The following is a 19,194-nucleotide window of genomic DNA, read 5'->3' on the forward strand; positions in this document are numbered from 1 at the left end:
AAAGGAAATTAGATATATCTTGAAAAACATGCATACAAATGTAAAAGTTAACAAATTTTGTACAAGAATGCTCTAAATTTTTTCCACAGAGCCAGTATTGCTATTTTCTTGAACAAGTCCATGTCCGTTTTCACAGGTAATCTGCCGATGTCTTTACATAAATGGTTGTGTACCTTTCCAGTTGTATTAAATACAAATGACAGACATATATTTTAACAGGAATACCATTAATTTCACAGATGAGTTAGTTGGAGGAATTCTTTCACCAATCAGCTTCTTTCTATGCAATGTTACAGTCATTTGGTACAGCAATGTCAATTCCTAAATTACACATTTTGCTTTCATGGAAAATTATGTCAGCCATATTATATATACTATCTGGTCATCTCTTGGTAAACTTATAGTTTATGGTAGATTTATATAATAAACTATGATTAAGACCACAAGCTGGTGGAGTCATTAAAGAAAAGTGCCTAACAGTATCTTCCAAATCTTTACATTGTAGGTTCAAATCCCACCATCATCAACTTTCATCCCACTGGGATTGATTAAATCAAGCATCAGTCAAGTACGAAAGTCAATTAATCATCTAACGGCCCTTGCCCTCAAAATCAATTGCTTAAACCATTAACATTTAAAACAATCTGATCAAAATAGTTTTAAGGTCAAACTGGCCAGATCCAGCCTCTCATACCTAACCTACAATGTCATCCTAAAAATAATAAACAATCATATTATTGAAAGTATTTAAACTGACCATATCTGGACAAAATATTCCGCATCATTTATGTTCAAACTGGCCAGATCCAACCTCTTATACCTGGCCAACAATATCATTCTCAAAAAATAAAATAATCACATCGCTGATATCTCAAAGTCATAAGATAATGCAGGATTAATTCAAAACAATGTGAATAAATAACACATTTGACAGTAACCCAAATGCTAAAGGGCTAAATTTAATTAGAAGCATCATTATCATAATTATTATTATTATCATCATTCAATTTTTCTTATGTAAATCCCTACACATTATCTTTGTAACTGTCCTTCCTCTCATCTGTGACATTGACAGTAAACCATCATCATTATTATTATTATCATTATTATTATTATTATAGTTAAAGGAGAAGAAGGAAAAACAGCAGGAGATAAAATTGAAAATTAGAGACAGACAGTGAATTCGGAGACAACATTAAGAGGAGGGAAGAGAAAAGTAAAAAAGGTAGATGAGGCAGCAAAAAGTTGGAAAACAGAAGAGGATTAAAAATATTCTAAACAACATTTCTTGAACTGAGTCAACAATTAAAAGTGGAAATTTTACTAAAGAATAGTCGTCGGCAAAATGCGGCCCTTGGGCCATGAGACTTTCTGAATGGTGTGCCTAATGAAAAATCATCTTGAATTATTCTAGTAATTTGATGATGAGCTATGTCTCGTGTAGCCCACTTCACAAAAAAGGTTTTCCATGTCTGCTATAAAACATATATATATGTGGGTATATGTGTATGTATATATATGTGTATGTATATATATGTGTATATATATATATATATATATATATATATATATATATATATATATATATATATATATATATGTGTGTATATATATATATATATATATATATACACACACATACATACATATATACACATTTGTACATGCATGTAATATACCAAGTATATTTTTATGAATGTGTGTGTGTGTGTGTGTGTGTGAGAGCTAGACATGTGGATATGTATGGGTAGGTGTATAAATGTATGCGTGTATGCAATGCAGATATGGTTGGGCAGAATTGGATGTCATCGATGGTGGAGGTAGATGGTGGATGGCGATGGCAGCGGTGACAAGAGCAATGGGGGAGGTGTTGGCAGCGGTCGTAGCATTAGCATCAGAGGGCAGCAATAGTGGTGGTGGTGGGAAACTGCAGTGGGGGGAGGGGTGATAGCGGTGGGGGGAGGGGGAGATAAATAGGAAAGTGAAAGTAGAGACGAGGTGGGGGAATAGGCAGTTTGTCTGGGGGTTTTTGTTGGGGTTTTTTTGGGGTTCTTTTTCCTGTCTTGATGAACACTAAAAAATAACAAATGACAGTGCTTGCACCAGCATGGCCACAGTCTACTGAACTGAAAGTCGATATGTAAAAGGCTGCAAACAAAACGAAGTGGCACACACATACACACACACACACACAAACACATGCACAGACACACACACATAAAACAAGGTGGAGTTTCTTCATATGTTTATTTTAGGGCATCACCATCATCTCATCGTCACTGACATCGTTTTTTTCACCTCCACCATCACCATCATCATCGTCATCATCATCATCATCATCAGGAAACTTGTTAGTTTCCAGCTTGTTTTGCAGCGGAATTCTTCAGTCTGGCAAGAACCCAAACTGGCTGCAAAAGAGAAGAAAGAGAAAGACATTGATGAAAGAAATCGGAATTAGGTGAAGAAGGGAACAATCCAAAAAAGTATGTGTGTGTGATAATGTAAATGTACAATGGGTACAGGTATGGTTGTGTGGTCGAGAAGTTTGTTTCCCAACCCCATGGCTTCATGTTCAGTCCCACAGTGCGACACCTTGGGCAAATATCTTCTACTTACTATAGCCCAGGGCCAACCAGGTCTTGTGAGTGGATCTGGAAGAAGCCTGTCATGTGTATGTGAGTGCGCATATATTTTCAATTCTTTTGCTTGTTTCAATCATTAGACAGTGGCCATGCTGGGGCACCACCTTGAAGAATTTTTAGTCAAATGAATCAATCCAGGTACTTATTTTTTTTTTTTAAACCTGGCGTTTATTTTATTAGTCTCTCTTGCTGAGCCGTTAAGTTACAGGGACATAAACAAACCAACACCAGTTGTCGAACAGTGGTGGGGCTACATACACACACACACACACACATATATATATACAATGGGCTTCTTTCAGTTTCTGTCAACCAAATCCACTTACAAAGCTTTGGTTGGCCTGAGGTTACAGAAGAAGACACATGCCCAAGCTGTCATGTGGTAAGACTGAACCCAGGACCATGAGGTTGGGAAGGAAACTTCTAGCTGAAATAGGGATCATAAAAGACTAAATAAGGATCCTAAAAACTGAACTTAGTCTCCAAAGATTAAACAAGATTAAACAGGCCTGGCATGGCTATGTGGTAAGAAGCTTGCTTCCCAACCATATGGTTCCATGTTCAGTCCCACTGCATGGTACATTGGGCAAGTGTCTTTTACTATAGCCTTGGGCCAACCAAAGCCTTGGATTCGGTAGATGAAAACTGAAGGAAGCCTGTCATGAGTGTGTGTGTTTTTGTCCCCCACCACCATTTTACAACTAACATTGGTGTATTGACTTCCCCGTAACTTAGCAGTTTGGCAAAAAGAGGCCAACAAAATAAGTACCAGGCTTAAAAGTAAAAAAGTTCTGGGGTCAATTCAATCCCCTAAAAATTCTTCAAGGTGGTGCCCCAGCATGGCCACAGTCTAATGACTGAAACAAGTAAAAGCTAAATACAGACGCTAAATATAAATCTTGAAGACTCAACATAAGCCGAAAACACTGAACCTAGACCCTAAAGACTAAATCAAGATCCCAAAGACTCAACTTAGATCCTAAAGACTATAGACCCTGAAGAATAAATACAGAACCTTAAGACTAAATATAAATGTTAAAGAATAAATATAAACTGCAAATACGTAACAGACTAAATAAATGTAGGCTCTACCGGTTAACAGTCAGCTCTAATGACTAAGCATAGGCTCCAAGACTAACTATAGGCCCAAAGTCAGAGGTAAATAGAAGTATAGGCTCTAAAACTTACTATATGTTCTAAGTTAGAGGTAAATAGTTATAGGTTCTAGAACTAATTATAGGCTCTATTTCAGAGGTAAATAAAGTTATAGGCTCTAAAACTAACTATAGGCTCTTAGTCGGAGGTAAGCAGTTATAGGCTGAAAAACTAACTATAGGCCCAAAGTTGGAGGTAAATAGAGTAATAAGCTCTAAAAGTATTTATAGGCCCTGGGCTGGAGGTAAACAGTTATAGGGTCTAAAACTAACTATAGACTCAAAGTTGGAGGCTCTAATAGTGCAGCCCAGTGGTTCCCAATCAGGGTCCATATGGCCCTTGAAGGTCCACATAAGATTTTGCTGTTAAAATCAGAGTACAGCAACCTGGTTTTACTTCTACAATGCACAAAATATTTTAACAATTTTTATATACAATTCATAAGAATATTTAATTATAAAAATATAGTGGCCGGGGCAGTAAAGTAAGATAGGAATCAAAAGGGTCTATAGGCAAAATATGATTTAAGAAGCCACTGATCTGGGAAAAACTGTGTGGATGAAAAGACAAGGGAAAAGAAACAGAAAAATATCAGAGAAAACTTGTATACTTACACTGACGAACCAAAAGGAGTTGAGTTTGAACATGGCTCGAGACAAAGATCTCATTTCTTTGAGTGGAGAAATAACGTGAAGATGGAGATGGTTAACACTGTGAAACGGGGGCCAATGAAAACCCATCCTGAAAGAGAGAAAATATAGAGTGGAAGGGATTACGATGACAAATTAGTTACCCTTGGATACAGAAATGACACAGTGATTTCTATTTTCTTTTTTTTTTGCTTGTGTGTGTAGGTGGAAATATCATAGCATCAAATGATGATGACTGTGATGATTATGTGTGTGTATGTGTGTGTGTATATATATATATCATCGTCATCATCATCATTTAACGTCCGCTTTCCATGCTAGCATGGGTTGGATGATTTGACTGAGGACTGGTAAACCAGGCGGCGACACCAGGCTCCAATCTGATCTGGCAGAGTTTCTACAACTAGATGCCCTTCCTAACGCCAACCACTCCAAAAGTGTAGTGGGTGCTTTTACGTGCCACCAGCATGAGGGCCAGTCCAGCGGTACTGGCAACGGCCACGCTCAAATGGCGTTTTTTATGTGCCACATGCACAGGAGTCAGCCAATGTTTTGTTCACATGCCACCAGCACAAGTGCCAGTTAGGTGAAGCTGGAAACGATCGCGCTCAAATGGTGCTTTTTACGTGCCAGTGGCACGGGAGCGAGACCACTGCTCTGGCAGTGATCCCACTTGGATGGTGCTGTTAGCGCTCCACTGGTACGGATGCCAGTCATCAAATTTGGTTCAGTTTCAATCTCATTTGCCCCAACAGGTCTTCGCAAACTGGGTTTAGTGTCCAATGAGGGAAGGTTGGCATGGGTGCCAGTCATCAAATTTTGTTCAATTTCAATTTCGATTTCACTTGCCTCAACAGGTCTTATACATACATACATATATTGGGTCATCCCAAAAATAATGTGGTCTTTTTATACTTCTTTTATTTTTCAAAATTAAGATAAACAAAGTTCTTTTTTTTATCTAAAATATACTCTCCTTCATTTTCTGCAATGCTCTTCCATCTATCTGGTAGACTTACAAGGCTCCTCTTCCAAAATTCACTTGTCCGTGACGAAAAATTCTCCTCCAGTACTGTTCTGACCTCATCTATAGAATTCATATTTTTTCTGTCTAAATGATTTTGAAGACTGTGGCATAAACCATAATCAGATGGGACAATGTCCAGAGAATTTGGTAGGTGGGGTATCATGTGGAATGTAATTCTCAATGTATGTGGCTGGAAAAACACCTTCTGTCTTCAAACCAAAGATGGTCCTTTTTCTTCCAGCGCTGACTTAAGCCACTCAAGCTGATTGCAGTAGATCTCCTTTATCATTTGGTTTGGGTTTAAAAGTTCAAAGTGGACTAAACCTTTCATATCCCACCAAACAGCTAACAAACCCTTATGTGGGTGAAGACATTCTTTAACCTGGGATGCCAGTGTTTCTCCTTCCCCGACTCACTCTCTCCAGCACTTGACATTTTTATAAAGAACCCATTTCTCATCATTAGTCACTATTCAGTCCAAAAAAAGGTTCATTTGTGAGACATGACAACAAAGAAAAACATATATTCACTCTCTGCACGCGATTAGGCTCGGAACGTTTTTGAGGAACCCATTGACTCAATTTCCTGACTTTTCCAAAGGCATGCATGTATCGATGAATGGTTGAATGATCAAATCCAAGCTTCTCTGCTAGTTCCTTAACAGTTATGATGGGATTTTGTTCCACCAGGGTTTGCAGGATGTCCTCGTTAAGCTCTACAGATTTTCCAGGACGGGGCTCATCTTCTAGGCTGTAGTTTCCAGCTTGGAATTTCTGGAACCACCATCGACACTGGCTTACACTTATTGTCCAATCTCCATATACTGCATTAATATTCCTCGCATTTTCCATTGCATTGTTACCTTTATTGAACTCATAAAGCAAAATATGCTGAGTATGCATGCTTCTTTGTCACTTCCATTGTAGCTTTGAAAAACTGTTAAAATCGAACTGCACTCTTCAAAACTTGCACTAAGAACAAGAACAAGGTAAAATTACTACCTGTTTCTACAGTTAGTTGATGCAGGTAGTTTATCCCCTCCACCTCTGACTTTTAGTTCATGCAATTGAAAAACCGCATTATTCATGGAATGAATCCAAAATGTATATGTATGTATGTAAGTATATATTCACACATATATATATATATATATATATATATATATATATATACACATATATACATACACACACACACACACACACACACACACACACATATATATCTATATATATATATATATATATATATATATATATATATATATATATATATACATATATATACAAACATATATATACATATACATACATATACACACACATCCTTATGATATGTATCAGTGTGTGTGTGTCTGTTTACATACACACACTGAAATATATATATATATATATATATATAATAATAATAATAATAATAATGATATAGATAATATATATATGCATATATACATACGTATATGTACATACTTACATATATACATTTGTGGGCACATGACATCACAGAACGTAAACAACATAAAATACAAAAATATGAAATACGATTACATGGAATATGAACTTTTTTTTTTGTCATAAATTGCTCGAAATACGGATTAGAAAAACAGCTGACAACTGATGAAGGGTCGCTCATTATGATGCTTGTCTTGTTTTTCATTTGTTTCTTTCGTTGTTCGCAAAAAAGTTCATGTTCCATGTATTCGTATTTCATATTTTCGTATTGTATGTTGTTTACGTTCTGTGACGTCCTGTGCCCACATATGCATATGTACATATGTATATATGTACGTATGTATATATGCATATTTATATTATTTATATTATTTATATTATTATATGATTGAACGCCACGCATCCTTTTCCAAGTATATGTGTGTGTGCGTGTGTGTGTGTGTGTGTGTGTGTGTGTGTGTGTGTGTGTATGTATATATATATATTATTATGATTGACCGTTGACTGAACACTATTCAATTTTTTTTCTCCGTGTTTTTCTCCTTGTCTCCGTATTCCTTCTGTTGAAGAGCGTAGCTCGAAACGTCAAAGACTTTCCGTATTCCCGAGCGTCATACTAATATATACTTTTGTTATTTACACCACCTGTCCTCGTCTGTTGTTATTTTTTGTATATTCTCCCATATATACACATATACATGCACATACACAATAACATATACAGAACATGTTCACACCCACATTCACCACATTCATCCCAGATGGTCCATGTCACTGACCACCCACCCTCACCCCCACCTCATCCCAGCTTCACAGACTGCCCAATCTGTGTCCCCCTCCCCACCAAAGTAACCAATCACCACTCACCTTATATCATCCACGTTGCCTCCTTTCTCTTCCAACACCTGTTTCCCAACATTGACCATCTTCTCAACTGTAACAGAGAAGGGAAACACATGAGAGGGACAGCTTGTTGCTTAGCAACAGAGCAGTATGATGATGATGATGGTGGTGGTGGTGGCGATGATGGTGGTGGTGGTGGTGGTGGTGGTGGTGGTGGTGGTGGTGAAGGTGATAATGACCATGGTGATGATGATGGTGGTAGTGACAATGATGAAGAGGAGCAGGGGAAGGATAAAGGAAGTAGCAGTCATTATAACGATGGTAGTGGAAAGGAAGATGATGATGATGATGATGATGATGCCAGCCAACAACACTTTACAGAACAAGATGTATTTAAAGATCAAAGTGGAAGACAAGAAAAAAAAAAAAAACTCACACAAACTTTTACTTCATGAAATCAATTAGAATAAGAAAAATAAATGTGATATTGATTATGTTGTGATTGGTTTTTGGGTGGTTGTTTATTTTTTTTTTTTTGACAGTCAGTTCAATAGTTCGATACCCTGACCTCTTGTTGGGTACACTGTTGTGACAAACCTGAGTCTGTGTGGGGGCTGCTACTACTACTACTACTAAAAAATATACTGATGCTGATGAGGGTGTGACATTGATGTTTTCCAATAAAACTCAACCACATAACCTGCCACTAAATTCTCTCAAGTTTTTCTTATCTAAATTGTGTCATATATTTGTCTAACTCATTCTCTACCTACCTACCTACCTACCTACCTATCTATCTATCTATCTATTTCTATGGGTGGGGCCCTGATCAATTTAGATCAATCGAAAGCTTTCGATAGGGTAGACCATCAATACTTGGAGGCTGTCCTCATAGCAGCCGGCTTCGGTCCCATTTTCCGCGGCTGGATGGCTGCCTTGTACAGAGGCATCCGTTCGGTAGTTCGCGTCAATGGGCATCTATCAAGACCCTTCGACATTGCACGTTCGGTCCGTCAGGGATGCCCCCTCTCGTCGCTTCTGTACGTGTTGACTCTCGAGCCACTACTGCGGAAGCTGGCGACGCTGAGGGGCATCCCGCGAGAGTTGGGATGCGGGACGAGCGTGTCGGCATACGCGGACGACGTCACCGTCATAGTGTCTAGCCAAAAGCACATCGAGCTTGTCGGCGAGACACTGAGAGACTACGAAGCGGTAACGGGAGCGAAAATCAACCGGGATAAGTCAGTGGGCTTGCGGCTCGGCACCTGGAGAAGCAACCCCATGCCGTCAAGTAGTCCCTCCGTCGTGGGACGTTGGACTGACGGTCCGGTTGAGATGCTCGGGGTCTGGTTTGGTCCAGACCTCCAAACGGAGAAGAACTGGGACGAGATAACGAGAAGGGTGGCCACTCTAGCCCGGCAATGGGCCGAGAGGAAGCTTTCCCTGAAAGGTCGGGCGGAGGTGGCGAACACGTACATCGCGTCCGTCATCTACTACCGCCTGACCGTCGTTCCTTGTCCCGACCCTACCATCACCAAACTGGAGCGCATCCTCTTCCGCTTCTTGTGGAAAGGAAGCGTTCCGATGGTTAGGCGATCCGTTTGCTGCCAACACCCGTTAAAAGGAGGACTGGGCATGCCGTGGTTGATGATGCGCAGACACGCGCTGAGACTGCGACATCTCCGGCTCTACGTAGACAGCGGTGAACAGGTGTGGTCACCGTTTGTGCGGCGCGCTTTCCCGCAGCTCGTCTCCATGACCGAACTGCAGTCATGGATCAAGAAGAGGCCGAGGAAGGGCGAATGGCACCGCGAGTGTCGCGCTGCTCTTCGGCAACTCCAACAACCCGGGTCAACCTTGAGCGACTGCATCACAACTAACGCATTCTATAGTGGATTAGTGGAGGGAAGGTACGACGACGATCTCGGGGCGAACCTGGGCGTCGACGAGGAATACCTGACCCGCCTGTTTAAGACGACCTTCGGGCCGGGACCTATGGACAACTTCCAGAGATCCCTGGCCTGGCAGTGCTATCGAGAAGCACTACCCGTTCGGGATAAGCTCTACAGGCATGGCTCGAGAAACACGGGGCCGACCTGTCCGAGATGCCGGCAGAGCGACGAAACCGTTCTGCACGCACTCGTACAGTGTCCCACCATTTCCGAGCTGTGGGCTTACGTCGAACAACTGCTATCGCGTGTGGGACGAGTCGGTCTATCAGCCGAGTCTATCGTGAATATTGTCGCGCCTCCTTCCTTTAAACGGGAAGGAAGAGCTATTTTCATCGTACTTGTGGCTATGGCGAAAGAATGTGTATGGTGGACGCGTCTGAAAGGTCTAGAGACAAAGACTTTCCTCTCTGGGCAATCTCTCATCAACTTCTTCAAGTATCACCTGAAGAGGAAGTTGAGAGTAGAAAGGGAAGTCTTGTCTAGTGAATGCTTCAAAAAAAGATGGGTGAATGTAGCAAGGATGGCACGTGTGAACGACGGAGCCATCTTGAGCATAACCCTATGAACAAGAAAAAAAAATAAAACAAAAAGGCAAAAGAGAGTCACTTACTGTTATAGTTTCTTCAATGAGAATATTGACCAAGGTTACCGTGGTCTTTTCCGTGGGCTTTTCCTTCCACGGCTAAACCTAAACTGTCCTCCCCTCTTTTTACACGAGAACATTACTGTGTGATACACGATCCCTATTGATCGGCCTTTCCTTTTCTTTTTTTTCGATCCCTTTTGATCGAACTGCCCCTTTTTCCCTTCCTACGATCCCTTTTGATCGACACCACCAATTTCTTTTTTTTTTTTTTTTTTTTTTTTTTTTTTTTTCCTTCCTTCCCCCTCCCAAAAAGAAAAGCTCTACATTGTATTTGTCCCATCTTCGTTGAGCCCTGTGTGGCTAATAAAAGAAATGTATCTATTTCTATCTATCTATCTATCTCTATCTATCTATCTATCTATCTACCCATCTATCTATCTGTCTATTTCTATCTATCTATCTATCTATTTCTATCTATCTATCTCTATCTATCTATTTCTATCTATCTATTTATCTATCTATCTATCTATCTATCTATCTATCTTTCTATCTATTTATCGGTGTCTATCAATTTATCTTTCTGTGAAGCGACATGGCTCAGCGGTTGGTGCATCAGGTTTACAATTAACGCGGTTGAGAGTTCAAGTCCGGGACAGGGCTGTATGTTGCATTCTTGAGCAAGACACTTTATTTCACATTGTTCCAGTTCACTGAGCTATAGAAACGAGTTGCAACATCACTGGTGCCAAACTGTATCAGCCCCTTTGCCTTCCCCTTGGATAACATTGGTGGCAGGGGAGCCTCCACATACCAGTCTCCCCTCTACTGGTCTTCTACAAACAACCTTGCCCAGACATGTGCCTTAGAGAGGAACCTTCTAAGTGCAATCCTATGGTCATTCATGACCAAAGGAGGTTTTGACCCTTTATGCTTTATCTATCTACCGATTGATACCTACAGCATACATTTGGGGGTTGTTTCAAAAGGAATGCTAAAGTGGGAAGAACGTTTTTAAATTACCCAGCGGAGCTCATTAAAATTACACACGCTCATAGAATAAATCTTTTTCTTTTTCTTCTTTGGAGGTAAATAATGGGTTCAAAGCCAAAGCACTACACCATCATTAAATACTTGATAAAGAAATTAATAATGGTGAGGTGAAAGCATTTGAAGCCAAAAGCACCCGTAATGGCACCACATAAAAGCACCAATACTGGTGTCACATAAAAGGCACCCAGCACACTCTGTAAAGTGGTTGGCATTAGGAAGGGCATCCAGCCATAGAAACCAAGACCAAGTCAGACTGGAACCTGGTGCAGCTCTCCAGCTTGCCAGTTCTGGTCAAACTGTCCAACCCATGCCAGCATGGAAAAAAGACGTTAAAGGAGGAGGAGGAGGTGGAAATTCAAATGTGTCTTTATGATCCAGAAATGAAGCCTCCTCTTTCTATGGAACAATGTCTCATACACACCTCTTCTCTAAGTCCTAAAAAGTTTAAGAACCAGCGATCAGTAGAGAAAGTCATGGGGACTGTCTTTTTGGATGACAAAGAGAATCATTCTGCTTGATTTTTCTGGAATATGGCTGTGCCATGATCATCAACACACTCAAGAAAGCTTAGAGAAGCCATTAGGAGGAAGAAACTAAACAAGAATCTGAAAGGCATCCACATTCATTCTGACAATCTCTGGCCCCAAACATCTTTGGTAACAAGCTAAGCAATCAACAAAATGGGTGGCTCGAAGGTCTCCCATCCACCCGTATAGTTCGGATCTGGTATCTTCTAACTTCCGCTTGTTTGGTCCAATATTTGGACCAAGTCTTTGATAACACAGGTGAGGTGAAAGAAGTGGGGACAACATTGAATACCTGAATTATTTTCCAAAGAGGATTCAAGTGTTAGATTCAAGGATGGCACAAATGCATCGCTTGTGATGAAGATTGTGTTGTGTAGTTGCGTCTTTGCATATTTGCATAGAAGAAGAGTTATTCTAGCAACACGGACAATTTGAACGACTGACATCACTAAATTAACAAGTTGAGTCCACTTTCACGTTAATTTCAGTGAAACCCTAATATAGGCATTGTATACACACACAAACACACCTGTAGGCATACATGCTTGTGTGTGTGTGTGTGTGTGTGTGTGTGTGTGTGTGTGTGTGTGTGTGAGTGTGTGAGAGAGAGAGAGAGAGAGAGAGAGAGAGAGAGAGAGAGAGAGAGAGAGAGAGAGAGAGAGAGAGAGAGAGAGAGAGAGAGAGAGAGAGAGAGAGAGAGAGAGAGAGAGAGAGAGAGAGCGAGCGCTCATACAATGCACCAGTTCTCTCCCCTTACCTACCTGCCAAACTCTTCGTTCAACCCCACTCCTTCCCTCCCTCCCCTTCTCTAACAAATCTATCTCTTCTCCTCCTACCTCACCTCACCCCACCACCACCAATCAGTTTTCCCCCATTCTCACTTCCAGGCTACCTATCTCTGTTTATAGAACTTACCATCACCACCACCCCATACACCCTACACATTATCCCCACCCACAACCTGCTCCAACACAAGCCTCTCTCCTACCCCCATCCCATCCTCTGCTGTGAACCACTACGACCACCACCCATGCAACAAAACTGCCTCTCCATCACACCCATATCCCCACCCCCAACACCTTACACCAGTCCCACACACACACACACTCCACTCCCACTCATCTGTTCTTGTCCCCACCCTCACCCACCTCCCATCTAAAAATCAATAAAAGCCACAATCCAGTGGTGTGATGTTGTGATCGTGGTGAGTAGTGATACCATGCTGGTGGTGTTGATGTGGGGGAGGATGATATTAGCAGCAGTGTTTGGGGAGGGGACGTTGATGAAGATACACTATCTGGCACTCCACTGGTTATGACGATGAGGTTTCCATTTGATCCGATCAACGGAACAGCTTGCTCATGAAATTAATAACACTCCACAGACACGTGTACCCTTATTGTAATTCTCAGGGAGATTCAGTGTGACACAGAATGTGACGAGGCTGGTCCTTTGAATTACTGGTACAGCTCATTCTTGCCAGCTCAGTGGACTGGAGCAACGTGAAATAAAGTGTCTTGCTTAAGGATGCAAGCACCACCTGGAATTGAACTCACAACCTTACAATCATGAGCTAAACACCCTAACCATTAAGCCACATGCCTTCACGAAAACAACAAATATTGCTTTATATGGTTGTCCAAATGACGGAAAATAGCATTGAAATCTTCCTCAAATCACACCCATCCAGCTTAAAAGCAAAATTTTACCAGGGGCCCTTCAAATTCTATTGTGGATCCCTAATTTACTATTTTATTACATGGACCCCTCAAAATCTTATATGGACCCTGAGGGGTCCATATTATCTACACCAGGGGTTTTCAAACTTTTTGACTTGCGGACCCCTTTATATTTCAGGCTTTACCTTAGGGACCCCCTTATAAACGCTTATGAAATTTATACATAAATATTTGCTTAAAATAACATATTTTTACATTTATTTATTTAACAGTATTTACCAAATAGGTTTATTGTCAATTAAAAGATTTCAATTAAAAAACATATATAAAATCAAATTGCCCATAAAAAGTATTTGCTGTCCACGGACCCCCTGTCTTGTCCTGATCTACACCCAGTGGTGTAACTAATAAACAAGGTCCAAAAATTAGACAGAAAAGTCATGGTTGTGATGTCTCTGAGCTGGGGCTCAGCAACCACCTCATCCTCCCATCCACAAAATCTGAAATCTCTGAGAAAATATGACTTAAACCGGATGTTTCTATGTATTAGGATTACGCTACTACCCTAACATTTCCACCCCCCACATACTATCACCAAAACCACAACACCATCATCACTAAACCACTACCTATGTTGTTGCCTATGCTGCATATCACGTCATTAATGCCCCTACACCAGCAGCAGCAACAACACTGTAGACACTACCACCACAGCAACAGTACCCACCACCACCACTAGTGAAACAACTGCTCATGCTACAACCACAACAAAATCCATGCCACTACCACTGTAGGACTGTCTCTGCCACTGTTACCACTAATACTATTACAGCAACAAATCTCTCATCAGCAACACTACTAGCATTACTACAACCACAACCACCACTATTAGCATCGGTGCCACCACCAATATTCCTACTACCACTAGCACACAACCACCACTACTATTACCATCACCATCCCCATTATATAAAACTCCCCCCACATCACCGTGACAACCTACACTCCAACTACTACGACCGCTACCCTTACCATCACCATTTTAAACAACAACAGCACCACCAACGCTAGAACAGTAAACACCACCAACAGCCTTTCCCACCACCACCACAACAACCATTCCCACCTCAACCACCAACTTCTTCAATAACAACTGTTTCCGTCCGTTTGGGGTCACGTTCGACAGACCCATTTCCCTGGAATAAGGAATGAACTCTTCAACAAGTTCTTCATCACCTCGTTCCATACTTAAACCTTCTAAATAAATTTTCTCCAAATCCCAATATTTTTAAGTTTGTTTACTTTGTTATTGTGGTGGTGGTTGTTGTTGTTGCTGTTAAAGTGGCAGCATTTGTTGTTGTTGTTGTTGTTGTTGTTATCTGAAATTTTAAATTACTTCACTTCCTTTCTAAATTCTACAAGATGAAATCTCGTTTAATATCGAATGTTCGTTTTGCTCTTATTTAAGTTCTAACTTCTTTTTCCACCAAAGGAGAGAGAGAGAGAGAGTGATTGGGAGGGAGAAGAACTATTAATTTAATTTCTCTGCTAATTTTCAACTTTCTGATGTTAAAAGCAGGAAAAAATAAAATAATTTTTTCAAAAAAAGGCCGAAAACAAACGTTTAAGGAAATCACCAGTTAACAAAAACAAAAAAAAGTTCGTGTAGTAAGGGAGGTAACTCTAGATATCTGCTGATAAGAGTATTTCACAGAAAATTTAATTATGTTCCCTAAACTAAATTGTATTTTTAAACATTAAAAAAATATATAAATAAACAGAATTAATAAATAAACGATAAATTTCATTTAAATTGCTTTTAATTAGATATTACAATTTTTATTTCTTTTTTTCTTTGTTGGTTTGTCGTTTTTTTTCTTCAAATATATTAAGAACATGGATGAACTACAGAGGGGAGAAAAAAGACAAACAAAATTGGAGTTTGTTTGGTGTATCGTAGCAAGAAGAAGAAAAATTATCTGCTGTTTCAGGCAGAGCCCTTCATTTGAACACACAACAATTGTTTTGAATTTCACTGACTTGACTTTTTACACACAAACACAGATCACAATTGCAGTGTTTTTGTAAATCTAAGCGAGCACATTTTACTTCAAAGTGAGAATAACAACTTCTAAGTGAGCATGTGGTACATCAAAGTGAGATTAACAATTTCAAAGTGAGTATCATCTTTGTACTGCACCTGAGCACTATATACTTAATGATTATTATTATTATTATCATTATTATTATTATTATTAAGGTGGCAAACTGGCAGAATCATTAACATGCCGGGTTAAATGCTTAGCAGCATTTTATCCATCTTCATGTTCTGAGTTCAAATTCCACTGAGGTCGACTTTGCCTTTCATCCTTTTGGGGTCGATAAAATAAGTAGCAGTTGCGTGCTGGGGTCGATGTAATCAACTTACCCCTTTCCCTGAAATTGCTGGCCTTGTGCCAAAATTTGAAACTAATACTATTATTATTTAAGGCAACGAGCTGGTAGAATCATTAGCACACTCGGCAAAATGCTTTGCAGCATTTCTTCTTCCAACTTTACATTCTGAGTTCAAATTCTGCCAAGGCCAGTTTTGCTCTTCATCCTTTCAGGGGTCAATAAAATAAGTACCAGTTGAGTACTGGGGTCAATCTAATTAACCAAAAAAATGTTCAGGCCTTGTACCTCTAGTGGGAAGTATTATTATGAAGGTAGTGATCTGGTAGAATCATTAACAAGCCAGACAAAATGCTTAGTGGCTTTACATCTATCTTTACATTCTGAGTTCAAATTCCACTGAAGTCAACTTTACCTTCTATCTTCTCAGGATCAATAAAATAGGTAACAACCAAGCACTGGAGGCAATGTAATTGACAAGCCTTCTCCCCTAAAATTTCAGGCCTTCTAGAAAGAATCATTATCATTATTATTATTATTACAGGGTGCATAAGGTATTTGAGGACATACCTTTTTGGGGGTCAATGCTGCATTTTTTGCTAACTCTGTATAATCTTTGTTTCAGAAAATAATAATGGCAGACTCTCAGCTTAATCAAGAAATGAAGAGGCATGCTATTATTGTGGTTATAAAGGCTGAGCATAATGATTTAGAAATATCTTGATTTTTAAAAGTTGCCAGATCTTTCATCTACAAAGTTTGTAAGGAGTTAGAGACTGAAGATGGAAACATATTGCCAGTATCAAAACATAACAAGCCTTCTAAATGCTCTGAAATCATCAGAACACCTGAATTTATCCAGGATGCTCAACAGATCATTGATTACAATCCCAGAAAGTCCATGAATTTAATTGCAAAAGATCTCCATGTGTCATAAGGAACAGTCAGAAATGTTGTCCACGAAGACATCAGATATAAGTCTTATATGATGAGGAAAGGTCAATTTGTCAGAAAAAGCAAAAGAAAATCACTACATCAGATCTGAAAGGTTCTTAAATAAACTGAAAAATCCAGCAGAAGATTTGATTTGGTTTTTCTCAGATAACTCTGCTGCCTACATTGCTACACAAAGGTCCTGGAAACAATTGTTAAGCCCTGGATAGACAGTGTATGCAATGGAAGGCCATATGTGTTTCAGTAAGACTCTGTACTATCACACATGGCTCTGGTAACACAGGAATGGCTGGCTGAAAAATTTCATGATCACATAACCCCTAACATTTGGCCTCCTAATTCCCCAGATCCCAATCCATCAGACTATTACATGTGGAGCGTTGTTGAGAGAGAGGTCAATGAACATGCCCATAACACCAAAGATTCTTTGAAAGCTGCCATAGTCAGAGTAATGTCCAAAATGAACCAAGACCACTTGATTCGAGCATGTAGATGATTTGGATCTCATATAGAAGCAGTTGTTGAAGCTGAAGGTGGCTTTATTGAATAACATTAGAGAAAAGAAGGTTTATAGCATTTTTTGACAAATAAAGTTATTATCTGTTATTATATATCTGCTTTTTATAAACATAAATTTGTCCTCAAATACCTTACGCACCCTGTATTATTATTAAGGTGGTGAGATGGCAGAATCGTTAGCATGCTGGATGAAATGCTTAGCGGTATTTCATCAGTCGCTACATTCTGTGTTCAAATTCTTCCAAGGTTGACTTTGTCTTTCATCCTTTCAAGATCGATAAAATAAGTACCAGTTGAACACTGGGGTCGATGTAATTGACTTATCTCCTCCGCCAAAATGGCTGCCCTTGTGGAAAAATTTGAAACCATTATTATTATAATTAAGGTGACAAGCTGGTAGAGTCATTGGTATGTCAGACAAACTGCTTAGTGGCATTTCTTCCAGCTCTCCACATTCAAATTTCACCAACATAAACTTTGCTTTTCATACCTTCATGGTTGATAAAGTACCAGTCAAGGACTGGGTCAATGTAATCAACTCGCCCCTTCCCCTCAAAAGTGCTAACCTGGAAGCCTACAATGCACCAGCATCTTGTTCAGATGCTATGTTGTCATATGCATGGGAAAGACAGAATTTATTGGGGTAAATTTTCTACAGTGAGATGCCCTTCCTGTCACCAACTCCCACCAGTTTCCAAGTATTTTTACTTGTTTCAATCATTGGGTAGTGGCCATGTTGGAGCAAAGCCTTGAACAATTCTTTTTTTAAGCCATCTGGTACTTATTCTATTGGTCTCTTTTTCACTAAACCACTAAGTTACAGGGACGTAAGCACACCAACACTGGTTGTCAAACACAGACACAAAGACGCACACACACACACACACACACACACACACACACACACACACACAATGGGCTTCTTTTAGTTTCCCCTCTACCAAATCCATTCAGAAAGCTTTGGTCAACCTAATGCTATAGTAAAAGACACTTGCTTGAGGTGCTATGCAGTGGAATTGAACCCAGGACCATGAGGTTGGGAAGCAAACTTCTTACCACACTATTTCCCCATGACCAAACATGTTTTCATGGAAGAATGGAAACATAGAATACCATTTGCATGATGGTGACCATTTTATAACTATCATGCGATATAAAGGCAAGGAAACAGTAACACACCCCTCACATACACACACCTCACATATATACACAAGGGGGTGCTGAAAAGTTCCTGGCTTTAAAGGTGTCACGAAAGGCCTGGGTGGGGTACCAACGTTCCGAGTTCTTTTACAAGGCTTGGAAAAACTGAAGTACCATTGCAATAAGTGTGTGAATATGATTGGGGAATACGTTGAATAAAATCATAATTAACTGATCCTCCTGTATTTTCTTTTGCCCAAAACCAGGAACTTTTCAGTACCCCCCTCTCTCTCTCACTCACTCATTCACTCCCACTCTCCCTCCCACTCACTCCCACTCTCTCTCTCTCTCTCTCTTTCTCTCTCTCTCTCTCTTGCATCATTCAAGAACTTTTCAGTACCCCCTCATATGTACATATATATATATATGTATATATATATATATATATATATATACTCTTTTACTCTTTTACTCTTTTACTTGTTTCAGTCTTTTGACTGTGGCCATGCTGGAGCACCGCCTTTTAGTCGAGCAAATCGACCCCAGGACTTATTCTTTAGAAGCCTAGTACTTATTCTATCGGTCTCTTTTGCCGAACCGCTAAGTTACGGGGACATAAATACAC

The 19,194-nt window shown here is 39.9% G+C and overlaps 1 protein-coding gene across 1 annotated transcript in view; it reads right to left on the reverse strand.

Moving 5' to 3' along the window:
* Positions 1 to 574: 574 nt before the first annotated feature.
* LOC106881483 (adenosine 5'-monophosphoramidase HINT3) overlaps positions 575 to 19,194 on the reverse strand; it is a 75,893-nt gene continuing 57,273 nt past the window's right edge. Inside the window, exons 3-5 of the mRNA XM_089340663.1 lie at positions 7,793 to 7,859; positions 4,412 to 4,538; positions 575 to 2,408 (exon numbers count right to left, since the gene is read on the reverse strand). Coding sequence (XP_089196789.1) covers positions 2,352 to 2,408; positions 4,412 to 4,538; positions 7,793 to 7,859 — 251 coding nt within the window. The 3' untranslated portion in view covers positions 575 to 2,351. The remainder of the gene's footprint in view (positions 2,409 to 4,411; positions 4,539 to 7,792; positions 7,860 to 19,194) is intronic.

Source organism: Octopus bimaculoides, chromosome 23 (assembly GCF_046866305.1).
Source record: "Octopus bimaculoides isolate indiv1 chromosome 23, ASM4686630v1, whole genome shotgun sequence".
Taxonomy (NCBI): Eukaryota; Metazoa; Mollusca; class Cephalopoda; order Octopoda; family Octopodidae; genus Octopus; species Octopus bimaculoides.